The 14,902-nt window shown below is 47.8% G+C and overlaps 1 protein-coding gene across 9 annotated transcripts in view; it reads left to right on the top strand.

The window, feature by feature from the left end:
* The window catches only part of LOC142659005 (collagen alpha-1(V) chain-like), a 286,189-nt gene that overhangs the window by 253,596 nt on the left and 17,691 nt on the right, over positions 1 to 14,902 (top strand). For 8 of the 9 annotated variants that reach the window (XM_075834646.1, XM_075834645.1, XM_075834642.1 and 5 more), the window contains 2 exons: positions 989 to 1,101; positions 2,840 to 2,908. In XM_075834646.1, coding sequence (XP_075690761.1) covers positions 989 to 1,101; positions 2,840 to 2,908 — 182 coding nt within the window. Of the gene's footprint in view, positions 1 to 988; positions 1,102 to 2,839; positions 2,909 to 2,960; positions 3,030 to 14,902 lie in introns of all 9 variants that reach the window. The other variant, XM_075834647.1, reaches the window with a different exon arrangement.

Here is a 14,902-nt window from a genome sequence, read left to right as displayed (position 1 = left end):
CTCGGCTGTTTCCGTAACTCCAAAAGAACAGAATGGAAAGAGCTGCGCACATACGGCCGCCTCACCAGGCAGGACTGGAGTTGGGTGACCCACATCTATCCGTTATTTATGGCATATGAATATGCCATAAATGTCTGTGATTGGTATAACCCATTAAGACGGACTGGTTGCTCGGGGGGTGCTGCCTGAAAACCTCATTGAAAAGGCAGTGGTTGTTAGGCAATGTGTATCCGTAGTAACATAACGCCACTTTTCAGTTTAAAGCTGGATTGTCATTGTGCTGGTAGCTAATAAGAATAGAAATCATCCTGGCGCCAGTCATGCACTGATCCCATCTCTACACTATTAATCAGATTTTTCTTGAAAAAAATAAATAAGAAAAAATATTGGACTACCCCCATTAAAGTTGTGTTTTTGTTTTTTTTGCTACAGTAAGTATCATGTTCTCCAATCCCCAGCAGCACCTCGTTGGTGGGATATGATACTGATAACAGTTGAGCCAGTCTTTGTAAATCATCCCCACGCTGTATAGGAGTTCACTCATCCCCTATTAGGCTGAGTTCACATTGTATTTTTGTTGCTTTTTAACATGCATTTGTTTTGGTAGATAAACTCCCATGTCCCTCAATAGGAGTTTAGCAGCCAAAACAGAAAAACACATGTTAAAAACTCAACAAAAACGTACAGTGTGAACTGAGCCTTACAGAAGCCGGTGGCCACATAATGCATTGCTACCCGCCAGCACCAGGTGGTAGATGTCCCGTGTATTATTTCTGTTACTATCCTTGTCTTAGTCTTGTAGCCTTTCAGGGCAGGAGTCCAGTCCAGTGTTCTCCACCTTCTCCACATTATTGTGCCAGTTAAAGATAATAAATTCTGAAGCTCAACACAAAGAGAATCATTAATAACACAAAATACCGGTCATGGAACGTCCCTTGCACACGAGCCATTGGGATCCTCATCCTCCCTCCTCCTCTTCTCCTTTTAGGTGAATATTGGATTGACCCGAACCAGGGATGCTCTCGAGACTCCTTTAAGGTTTACTGCAATTTCACGGCTGGAGGAGAGTCCTGTATATTCCCAGACAAGAAGTCTGAAGGAGTAAGTGGTGGCGGCGCTCATTGAATTTGGCATGATAATCGCTCGAATCGTCTGGCACCAGAAAGGTTTGGCACATGAGACAATGCTGTGCGTCCAGTATTTTAAGATGACTTAATTAATTGGGGCCTCTCCCTAGACGCTGCCTGGCGGTGGTATTGACTGCCTGGGCCTGATCAAAGATAGTCTGACGATGGGTTAATATCACTCAATCCTTCCATCGATAGTTGGATTTTGGATCTGTAACGCGCACACGCTGGGTATATGCTCAGTGCCGGCTGTTACAGATCTGAGGGGCACATAATCCTGGGCAGACGGCGACACTGATGATAATGGTTGCCATATAGTGATACCACGGACCGCCGTAGCTTATTGAGTGATCATTCTCCCTTCAAGCCAAAGTTATGGAAGTTCTGAGCAACAGGTAAAGAAGTGAAATATTTACCAGACCAAAGGATGGACACAGTCCGTGCGGCTCTGCTGTTCTAGATGGTCCATGTGGCTTTAAGGTGTTCCAGGTTTTCCTATATGTTAGTGAATTGCCTTATAATGTTGGATTTACACAGTCCGGTTGTGTGCCGCATGTTTTACCATGAATTGCTGCGGTTTTTAGACGCATGGTGTTTACAGGTCCAACACATTTTTCACCTACAAAAAACGCATTAAAATGTTGGTTATTTACTGCACGGCGCACCACAGGTCCATGAGAATCCACCAGAAAGCTGCACTTTGCCTTCGTGCCCTCTATGCACGGAGAGAAGTTTAGTTGAACTTTTTAAAGTGATGTGTGTGAGAAGACTCTGCGTGACCCTGTTCTGCTGGGGGCGATATATTGACAGGCAGATGTAAGATTTACTGCAGAATTAGGGTTTTCTTTTAAGTCTGTTACTGACTATTGATAGGATCCTAATGACTGAGAACAGAGGCTGTAACACCTCGGGGGGGAATGGATCCGTGTTAAGCCTTCGTCAGCTTTCGCCTCTCGCTCCTTCTTTATTTAATGAATGTATTTATTCTTAAAGAGGACCAATCACCTCTCCTGATGTCTGTTTTAAGTGCTTGTGATATAAGAATTCTGGAACATCTTTTATTAGAATTCTGCATTCTCCCATTCATCTGTTATTCCTCCTGGAAATAAACTGACAACTGGGTGTTACCATTCCCCTTGTCAGTAAGGTGTCTGTACACAGTCTCACCCTGTCAGCACTGACTGGACATTATCGGTTGCTGTAGCGACCCCTGGTAACAGCTATTCTTTAATTTATTCCTACATTTCTAGGAGAAATAACAGAGGAACAGGACAACGTGGAGTCCTGGGAAAAGTATTTACTGAAATAGAAATGTCAGAAGAAGTGAGACGTCTTCAAGTATAATTTCACCAACAATGTAATCCTAAAGAGCCCCCTTATGAATGGGATCACGGCTTTACTGTATCAGTACATGAGCATTGTGGTTGTATATGAACCCGGCAGACACGGCCGAATTGACCTCCATGCTGCGCACGTCTTCTGGCTCCAATAGTAGAATCCTGACAGCAGTTTATATGCAGAGTGGAAGGACAATGCGGCCGTGTCTGCAGACAAATGAAATGCGCTTCTACTTTTACTACCATCTATGTCATTAACATCCACATATAAGTGAGATCCGCGGGCCGCCGTACTCTGTACCGGTTAGGGGCACTAGTTGTAATGCATCCATATAACTTTCTGTTTCTTCCTATCCTTTCCATTCCACAATTCAGGCTAGACTTACGTCCTGGCCCAAAGAGAATCCAGGCTCGTGGTTCAGTGAATTCAAGCGTGGTAAACTGGTAAGATTCAGACTTTTCTTTTGGTTTCTGTAACTCATGTCGTATTTTACAGAATAGAATGGCTCGTTGGCCCAAAGAGCTGCCTGGTACATGGTATAGTCATTACAAGCGCGGTTCTATGGTAAGTGGCTAACCCGGCCTCAGTCTCAACCAGAGCACCAAGCCTGCTTCGGTTATGGCCAAACCACTCTGCATGTCTTACTAATACTGGTCATGGAGGAAATGGTGTCTCCGCTTGACAAGGAAAATGAATTTAAGGTGGAACGAAGAAAACAAGGTTGGTTGACTTGTAATCTTCTAATACTAAGTTATAATGCGGCTGACAGTCATTAACCACATGAGAGGCGGCGACTGCAAGGGAGAGAAACTGAAACCAATGACAGTCTTTATAACCAGTGACGGCCAGCAATGACCACAAAGTCACCATATTACTGATGTGACGGCCAGCAATGACCCCAAAGTCACCATATTACTGATGTGCCGGCCAGCAATGACCCCAAAGTCACCATATTACTGATGTGCCGGCCAGCAATGACCCCAAAGTCACCATATTACTGATGTGACGGCCAGCAATGACCCCAAAGTCACCATATTACTGATGTGACGGCCAGCAATGACCCCAAAGTCACCATATAACTGATGTGACGGCCAGCAATGACCCCAAAGTCACCATATTACTGATGTGACGGCCAGCAACGACCACAAAGTCACCATATTACTGATGTGACGGCCAGCAATGACCACAAAGTCACCATATTACTGATGTGCTGGCCAACAATGACCACAAAGTCACCATATTACTGATGTGCCGGCCAGCAATGACCACAGTCACCATATTACTGATGTGCTGGCCAGCAATGACCACATTCACCATATTACTGATGTGCTGGCCAGCAATGACCACATTCACCATATTACTGATGTGACGGCCAGCAATGACCACAGACACCATATTACTGATGTGCCGGCCAGCAATGACCACAAAGTCACCATATTACTGATGTGACGGTCAGCAACGACCACAAAGTCACCATATTACTGATGTGCCGGCCAGCAATGACCACAAAGTCACCATATTACTGATGTGACAGTCAGCAACGACCACAAAGTCACCATATTACTGATGTCCCGGCCAGCAATGACCACAAAGTCACCATATTACTGATGTGCCGGCCAGCAATGACCACAGTCACCATATTACTGATGTGACGGCCAGCAATGACCACAAAGTCACCATATTACTGATGTGACGGCCAGCAATGACCACAAAGTCACCATATTACTGATGTGACGGCCAGCAATGACCACAGTCACCATATAACTGATGTGACGGCCAGCAATGACCACAAAGTCACCATATTACTGATGTGCCGGCCAGCAATAACCACAAAGTCACCATATTACTGATGTGCCGGCCAGCAATGACCACAGTCACCATATTACTGATGTGCCGGCCAGCAATGACCACAAAGTCACCATATTACTGATGTGACGGTCAGCAACGACCACAAAGTCACCATATTACTGATGTGCCGGCCAGCAATGACCACAAAGTCACCATATTACTGATGTGACAGTCAGCAACGACCACAAAGTCACCATATTACTGATGTCCCGGCCAGCAATGACCACAAAGTCACCATATTACTGATGTGCCGGCCAGCAATGACCACAGTCACCATATTACTGATGTGACGGCCAGCAATGACCACAAAGTCACCATATTACTGATGTGCCGGCCAGCAATGACCACAAAGTCACCATATTACTGATGTGACGGCCAGCAATGACCACAAAGTCACCATATTACTGATGTGCCGGCCAGCAATGACCACAAAGTCACCATATTACTGATGTGACGGCCAGCAATGACCACAAAGTCACCATATTACTGATGTGACGGCCAGCAATGACCACAGTCACCATATAACTGATGTGACGGCCAGCAATGACCACAAAGTCACCATATTACTGATGTGCCGGCCAGCAATAACCACAAAGTCACCATATTACTGATGTGCCGGCCAGCAATGACCACAGTCACCATATTACTGATGTGCCGGCCAGCAATGACCACAGTCACCATATTACTGATGTGCCGGCCAGCAATGACCACAGTCACCATATTACTGATGTGCCGGCCAGCAATGACCACAGTCACCATATTACTGATGTGCCGGCCAGCAATGACCACAGTCACCATATTACTGATGTGCTGGCCAGCAATGACCACATTCACCATATTACTGATGTGACGGCCAGCAATGACCACAGACACCATATTACTGATGTGCCGGCCAGCAATGACCACAAAGTCACCATATTACTGATGTGACGGTCAGCAACGACCACAAAGTCACCATATTACTGATGTGCCGGCCAGCAATGACCACAAAGTCACCATATTACTGATGTGACAGTCAGCAACGACCACAAAGTCACCATATTACTGATGTCCCGGCCAGCAATGACCACAAAGTCACCATATTACTGATGTGCCGGCCAGCAATGACCACAGTCACCATATTACTGATGTGACGGCCAGCAATGACCACAAAGTCACCATATTACTGATGTGACGGCCAGCAATGACCACAAAGTCACCATATTACTGATGTGACGGCCAGCAATGACCACAGTCACCATATAACTGATGTGACGGCCAGCAATGACCACAAAGTCACCATATTACTGATGTGCCGGCCAGCAATAACCACAAAGTCACCATATTACTGATGTGCCGGCCAGCAATGACCACAGTCACCATATTACTGATGTGCCGGCCAGCAATGACCACAAAGTCACCATATTACTGATGTGACGGTCAGCAACGACCACAAAGTCACCATATTACTGATGTGCCGGCCAGCAATGACCACAAAGTCACCATATTACTGATGTGACAGTCAGCAACGACCACAAAGTCACCATATTACTGATGTCCCGGCCAGCAATGACCACAAAGTCACCATATTACTGATGTGCCGGCCAGCAATGACCACAGTCACCATATTACTGATGTGACGGCCAGCAATGACCACAAAGTCACCATATTACTGATGTGCCGGCCAGCAATGACCACAAAGTCACCATATTACTGATGTGACGGCCAGCAATGACCACAAAGTCACCATATTACTGATGTGCCGGCCAGCAATGACCACAAAGTCACCATATTACTGATGTGACGGCCAGCAATGACCACAAAGTCACCATATTACTGATGTGACGGCCAGCAATGACCACAGTCACCATATAACTGATGTGACGGCCAGCAATGACCACAAAGTCACCATATTACTGATGTGCCGGCCAGCAATAACCACAAAGTCACCATATTACTGATGTGCCGGCCAGCAATGACCACAGTCACCATATTACTGATGTGCCGGCCAGCAATGACCACAGTCACCATATTACTGATGTGCCGGCCAGCAATGACCACAGTCACCATATTACTGATGTGCCGGCCAGCAATGACCACAGTCACCATATTACTGATGTGCCGGCCAGCAATGACCACAAAGTCACCATATTACTGATGTGCCGGCCAGCAATGACCACAGTCACCATATTACTGATGTGCCGGCCAGCAATGACCACAGTCACCATATTACTGATGTGCCGGCCAGCAATGACCACAGTCACCATATTACTGATGTGCCGGCCAGCAATGACCACAAAGTCGCCATATAACTGATGTGCCGGCCAGCAATGACCACAGTCACCATATTACTGATGTGCCGGCCAGCAATGACCACAAAGTCACCATATTACTGATGTGCCGGCCAGCAATGACCACAAAGTCACCATATTACTGATGTGACGGCCAGCAATGACCACAAAGTCACCATATTACTGATGTGCCGGCCAGCAATGACCACAAAGTCACCATATTACTGATGTGCCGGCCAGCAATGACCACAAAGTCACCATATTACTGATGTGCCGGCCAGCAATAACCACAAAGTCACCATATTACTGATGTGCCGGCCAGCAATGACCACAGTCACCATATTAGTGATGTGCCGGCCAGCAATGACCACAGTCACCATATTACTGATGTGCCGGCCAGCAATGACCACAGTCACCATATTACTGATGTGCCGGCCAGCAATGACCACAGTCACCATATTACTGATGTGCCGGCCAGCAATGACCACAAAGTCACCATATTACTGATGTGCCGGCCAGCAATGACCACAGTCACCATATTACTGATGTGCCGGCCAGCAATGACCACAGTCACCATATTACTGATGTGCCGGCCAGCAATGACCACAGTCACCATATTACTGATGTGCCGGCCAGCAATGACCACAAAGTCACCATATTACTGATGTGCCGGCCAGCAATGACCACAGTCACCATATTACTGATGTGCCGGCCAGCAATGACCACAAAGTCGCCATATAACTGATGTGACGGCCAGCAACGACCACAAAGTCACCATATTACTGATGTGACGGCCAGCAATGACCACAGTCACCATATTACTGATGTGCCGGCCAGCAATGACCACAAAGTCACCATATCACTGATGTGCCGGCCGCAATGACCACAAAGTCACCATATTACTGATGTGCCGGCCAGCAATGACCACAAAGTCACCATATTACTGATGTGACGGCCAGCAATGACCACAGTCACCATATAACTGATGTGCCGGCCAGCAATGACCCCAAAGTCACCATATTACTGATGTGCCGGCCAGCAATGACCACAAAGTCACTATATTACTGATGTGCCGGCCAGCAATGACCACAGTCACCATATAACTGATGTGACGGCCAGCAATGACCACAGTCACCATATAACTGATGTGCCGGCCAGCAATGACCCCAAAGTCAACATATTACTGATGTGCCGGCCAGCAATGACCACAAAGTCACCATATTACTGATGTGCCGGCCAGCAATGACCACAGTCACCATATAACTGATGTGCCGGCCAGCAATGACCCCAAAGTCACCATATTACTGATGTGCCGGCCAGCAATGACCACAGTCACCATATTACTGATGTGCCGGCCAGCAATGACCACAGTCACCATATTACTGATGTGCCGGCCAGCAATGACCACAAAGTCACCATATTACTGATGTGCCGGCCAGCAATGACCACAGTCACCATATTACTGATGTGCCGGCCAGCAATGACCACAGTCACCATATTACTGATGTGCCGGCCAGCAATGACCACAGTCACCATATTACTGATGTGCCGGCCAGCAATGACCACAAAGTCGCCATATAACTGATGTGCCGGCCAGCAATGACCACAGTCACCATATTACTGATGTGCCGGCCAGCAATGACCACAAAGTCACCATATTACTGATGTGCCGGCCAGCAATGACCACAAAGTCACCATATTACTGATGTGACGGCCAGCAATGACCACAGACACCATATTACTGATGTGCCGGCCAGCAATGACCACAAAGTCACCATATTACTGATGTGACGGTCAGAAACGACCACAAAGTCACCATATTACTGATGTGCCGGCCAGCAATGACCACAAAGTCACCATATTACTGATGTGACAGTCAGCAACGACCACAAAGTCACCATATTACTGATGTCCCGGCCAGCAATGACCACAAAGTCACCATATTACTGATGTGCCGGCCAGCAATGACCACAGTCACCATATTACTGATGTGACGGCCAGCAATGACCACAAAGTCACCATATTACTGATGTGCCGGCCAGCAATGACCACAAAGTCACCATATTACTGATGTGACGGCCAGCAATGACCACAAAGTCACCATATTACTGATGTGCCGGCCAGCAATGACCACAAAGTCACCATATTACTGATGTGACGGCCAGCAATGACCACAAAGTCACCATATTACTGATGTGACGGCCAGCAATGACCACAGTCACCATATAACTGATGTGACGGCCAGCAATGACCACAAAGTCACCATATTACTGATGTGCCGGCCAGCAATAACCACAAAGTCACCATATTACTGATGTGCCGGCCAGCAATGACCACAGTCACCATATTACTGATGTGCCGGCCAGCAATGACCACAAAGTCACCATATTACTGATGTGACGGTCAGCAACGACCACAAAGTCACCATATTACTGATGTGCCGGCCAGCAATGACCACAAAGTCACCATATTACTGATGTGACGGTCAGCAACGACCACAAAGTCACCATATTACTGATGTCCCGGCCAGCAATGACCACAAAGTCACCATATTACTGATGTGCCGGCCAGCAATGACCACAGTCACCATATTACTGATGTGACGGCCAGCAATGACCACAAAGTCACCATATTACTGATGTGCCGGCCAGCAATGACCACAAAGTCACCATATTACTGATGTGACGGCCAGCAATGACCACAAAGTCACCATATTACTGATGTGCCGGCCAGCAATGACCACAAAGTCACCATATTACTGATGTGACGGCCAGCAATGACCACAAAGTCACCATATTACTGATGTGACGGCCAGCAATGACCACAGTCACCATATAACTGATGTGACGGCCAGCAATGACCACAAAGTCACCATATTACTGATGTGCCGGCCAGCAATAACCACAAAGTCACCATATTACTGATGTGCCGGCCAGCAATGACCACAGTCACCATATTACTGATGTGCCGGCCAGCAATGACCACAGTCACCATATTACTGATGTGCCGGCCAGCAATGACCACAGTCACCATATTACTGATGTGCCGGCCAGCAATGACCACAGTCACCATATTACTGATGTGCCGGCCAGCAATGACCACAAAGTCACCATATTACTGATGTGCCGGCCAGCAATGACCACAGTCACCATATTACTGATGTGCCGGCCAGCAATGACCACAGTCACCATATTACTGATGTGCCGGCCAGCAATGACCACAGTCACCATATTACTGATGTGCCGGCCAGCAATGACCACAAAGTCGCCATATAACTGATGTGCCGGCCAGCAATGACCACAGTCACCATATTACTGATGTGCCGGCCAGCAATGACCACAAAGTCACCATATTACTGATGTGCCGGCCAGCAATGACCACAAAGTCACCATATTACTGATGTGACGGCCAGCAATGACCACAAAGTCACCATATTACTGATGTGCCGGCCAGCAATGACCACAAAGTCACCATATTACTGATGTGCCGGCCAGCAATGACCACAAAGTCACCATATTACTGATGTGCCGGCCAGCAATAACCACAAAGTCACCATATTACTGATGTGCCGGCCAGCAATGACCACAGTCACCATATTAGTGATGTGCCGGCCAGCAATGACCACAGTCACCATATTACTGATGTGCCGGCCAGCAATGACCACAGTCACCATATTACTGATGTGCCGGCCAGCAATGACCACAGTCACCATATTACTGATGTGCCGGCCAGCAATGACCACAAAGTCACCATATTACTGATGTGCCGGCCAGCAATGACCACAGTCACCATATTACTGATGTGCCGGCCAGCAATGACCACAGTCACCATATTACTGATGTGCCGGCCAGCAATGACCACAGTCACCATATTACTGATGTGCCGGCCAGCAATGACCACAAAGTCACCATATTACTGATGTGCCGGCCAGCAATGACCACAGTCACCATATTACTGATGTGCCGGCCAGCAATGACCACAAAGTCGCCATATAACTGATGTGACGGCCAGCAACGACCACAAAGTCACCATATTACTGATGTGACGGCCAGCAATGACCACAGTCACCATATTACTGATGTGCCGGCCAGCAATGACCACAAAGTCACCATATCACTGATGTGCCGGCCGCAATGACCACAAAGTCACCATATTACTGATGTGCCGGCCAGCAATGACCACAAAGTCACCATATTACTGATGTGACGGCCAGCAATGACCACAGTCACCATATAACTGATGTGCCGGCCAGCAATGACCCCAAAGTCACCATATTACTGATGTGCCGGCCAGCAATGACCACAAAGTCACCATATTACTGATGTGCCGGCCAGCAATGACCACAGTCACCATATAACTGATGTGACGGCCAGCAATGACCACAGTCACCATATAACTGATGTGCCGGCCAGCAATGACCCCAAAGTCAACATATTACTGATGTGCCGGCCAGCAATGACCACAAAGTCACCATATTACTGATGTGCCGGCCAGCAATGACCACAGTCACCATATAACTGATGTGCCGGCCAGCAATGACCCCAAAGTCACCATATTACTGATGTGCCGGCCAGCAATGACCACAAAGTCACCATATTACTGATGTGCCGGCCAGCAATGACCACAGTCACCATATAACTGATGTGACGGCCAGCAATGACCACAGTCACCATATTACTGATGTGACGGCCAGCAATGACCACAAAGTCACCATATTACTGATGTGACGGCCAGCAATGACCACAAAGTCACCATATTACTGATGTGCCGGCCAGCAATGACCACAAAGTCACCATATTACTGATGTGCTGGCCAGCAATGACCACATTCACCATATTACTGATGTGACGGCCAGCAATGACCACAGACACCATATTACTGATGTGCCGGCCAGCAATGACCACAAAGTCACCATATTACTGATGTGACGGTCAGCAACGACCACAAAGTCACCATATTACTGATGTGCCGGCCAGCAATGACCACAAAGTCACCATATTACTGATGTGACAGTCAGCAACGACCACAAAGTCACCATATTACTGATGTCCCGGCCAGCAATGACCACAAAGTCACCATATTACTGATGTGCCGGCCAGCAATGACCACAGTCACCATATTACTGATGTGACGGCCAGCAATGACCACAAAGTCACCATATTACTGATGTGACGGCCAGCAATGACCACAAAGTCACCATATTACTGATGTGACGGCCAGCAATGACCACAGTCACCATATAACTGATGTGACGGCCAGCAATGACCACAAAGTCACCATATTACTGATGTGCCGGCCAGCAATAACCACAAAGTCACCATATTACTGATGTGCCGGCCAGCAATGACCACAGTCACCATATTACTGATGTGCCGGCCAGCAATGACCACAAAGTCACCATATTACTGATGTGACGGTCAGCAACGACCACAAAGTCACCATATTACTGATGTGCCGGCCAGCAATGACCACAAAGTCACCATATTACTGATGTGACAGTCAGCAACGACCACAAAGTCACCATATTACTGATGTCCCGGCCAGCAATGACCACAAAGTCACCATATTACTGATGTGCCGGCCAGCAATGACCACAGTCACCATATTACTGATGTGACGGCCAGCAATGACCACAAAGTCACCATATTACTGATGTGCCGGCCAGCAATGACCACAAAGTCACCATATTACTGATGTGACGGCCAGCAATGACCACAAAGTCACCATATTACTGATGTGCCGGCCAGCAATGACCACAAAGTCACCATATTACTGATGTGACGGCCAGCAATGACCACAAAGTCACCATATTACTGATGTGACGGCCAGCAATGACCACAGTCACCATATAACTGATGTGACGGCCAGCAATGACCACAAAGTCACCATATTACTGATGTGCCGGCCAGCAATAACCACAAAGTCACCATATTACTGATGTGCCGGCCAGCAATGACCACAGTCACCATATTACTGATGTGCCGGCCAGCAATGACCACAGTCACCATATTACTGATGTGCCGGCCAGCAATGACCACAGTCACCATATTACTGATGTGCCGGCCAGCAATGACCACAGTCACCATATTACTGATGTGCCGGCCAGCAATGACCACAGTCACCATATTACTGATGTGCTGGCCAGCAATGACCACATTCACCATATTACTGATGTGACGGCCAGCAATGACCACAGACACCATATTACTGATGTGCCGGCCAGCAATGACCACAAAGTCACCATATTACTGATGTGACGGTCAGCAACGACCACAAAGTCACCATATTACTGATGTGCCGGCCAGCAATGACCACAAAGTCACCATATTACTGATGTGACAGTCAGCAACGACCACAAAGTCACCATATTACTGATGTCCCGGCCAGCAATGACCACAAAGTCACCATATTACTGATGTGCCGGCCAGCAATGACCACAGTCACCATATTACTGATGTGACGGCCAGCAATGACCACAAAGTCACCATATTACTGATGTGACGGCCAGCAATGACCACAAAGTCACCATATTACTGATGTGACGGCCAGCAATGACCACAGTCACCATATAACTGATGTGACGGCCAGCAATGACCACAAAGTCACCATATTACTGATGTGCCGGCCAGCAATAACCACAAAGTCACCATATTACTGATGTGCCGGCCAGCAATGACCACAGTCACCATATTACTGATGTGCCGGCCAGCAATGACCACAAAGTCACCATATTACTGATGTGACGGTCAGCAACGACCACAAAGTCACCATATTACTGATGTGCCGGCCAGCAATGACCACAAAGTCACCATATTACTGATGTGACAGTCAGCAACGACCACAAAGTCACCATATTACTGATGTCCCGGCCAGCAATGACCACAAAGTCACCATATTACTGATGTGCCGGCCAGCAATGACCACAGTCACCATATTACTGATGTGACGGCCAGCAATGACCACAAAGTCACCATATTACTGATGTGCCGGCCAGCAATGACCACAAAGTCACCATATTACTGATGTGACGGCCAGCAATGACCACAAAGTCACCATATTACTGATGTGCCGGCCAGCAATGACCACAAAGTCACCATATTACTGATGTGACGGCCAGCAATGACCACAAAGTCACCATATTACTGATGTGACGGCCAGCAATGACCACAGTCACCATATAACTGATGTGACGGCCAGCAATGACCACAAAGTCACCATATTACTGATGTGCCGGCCAGCAATAACCACAAAGTCACCATATTACTGATGTGCCGGCCAGCAATGACCACAGTCACCATATTACTGATGTGCCGGCCAGCAATGACCACAGTCACCATATTACTGATGTGCCGGCCAGCAATGACCACAGTCACCATATTACTGATGTGCCGGCCAGCAATGACCACAGTCACCATATTACTGATGTGCCGGCCAGCAATGACCACAAAGTCACCATATTACTGATGTGCCGGCCAGCAATGACCACAGTCACCATATTACTGATGTGCCGGCCAGCAATGACCACAGTCACCATATTACTGATGTGCCGGCCAGCAATGACCACAGTCACCATATTACTGATGTGCCGGCCAGCAATGACCACAAAGTCGCCATATAACTGATGTGCCGGCCAGCAATGACCACAGTCACCATATTACTGATGTGCCGGCCAGCAATGACCACAAAGTCACCATATTACTGATGTGCCGGCCAGCAATGACCACAAAGTCACCATATTACTGATGTGACGGCCAGCAATGACCACAAAGTCACCATATTACTGATGTGCCGGCCAGCAATGACCACAAAGTCACCATATTACTGATGTGCCGGCCAGCAATGACCACAAAGTCACCATATTACTGATGTGCCGGCCAGCAATAACCACAAAGTCACCATATTACTGATGTGCCGGCCAGCAATGACCACAGTCACCATATTAGTGATGTGCCGGCCAGCAATGACCACAGTCACCATATTACTGATGTGCCGGCCAGCAATGACCACAGTCACCATATTACTGATGTGCCGGCCAGCAATGACCACAGTCACCATATTACTGATGTGCCGGCCAGCAATGACCACAAAGTCACCATATTACTGATGTGCCGGCCAGCAATGACCACAGTCACCATATTACTGATGTGCCGGCCAGCAATGACCACAGTCACCATATTACTGATGTGCCGGCCAGCAATGACCACAGTCACCATATTACTGATGTGCCGGCCAGCAATGACCACAAAGTCACCATATTACTGATGTGCCGGCCAGCAATGACCACAGTCACCATATTACTGATGTGCCGGCCAGCAATGA

Source organism: Rhinoderma darwinii, chromosome 8, assembly GCF_050947455.1.
Source record: "Rhinoderma darwinii isolate aRhiDar2 chromosome 8, aRhiDar2.hap1, whole genome shotgun sequence".
Taxonomy (NCBI): Eukaryota; Metazoa; Chordata; class Amphibia; order Anura; family Rhinodermatidae; genus Rhinoderma; species Rhinoderma darwinii.
The sequence above is the reverse complement of the archived record's forward strand: the minus strand, read 5'-3'. Positions and strand labels throughout refer to the sequence as shown.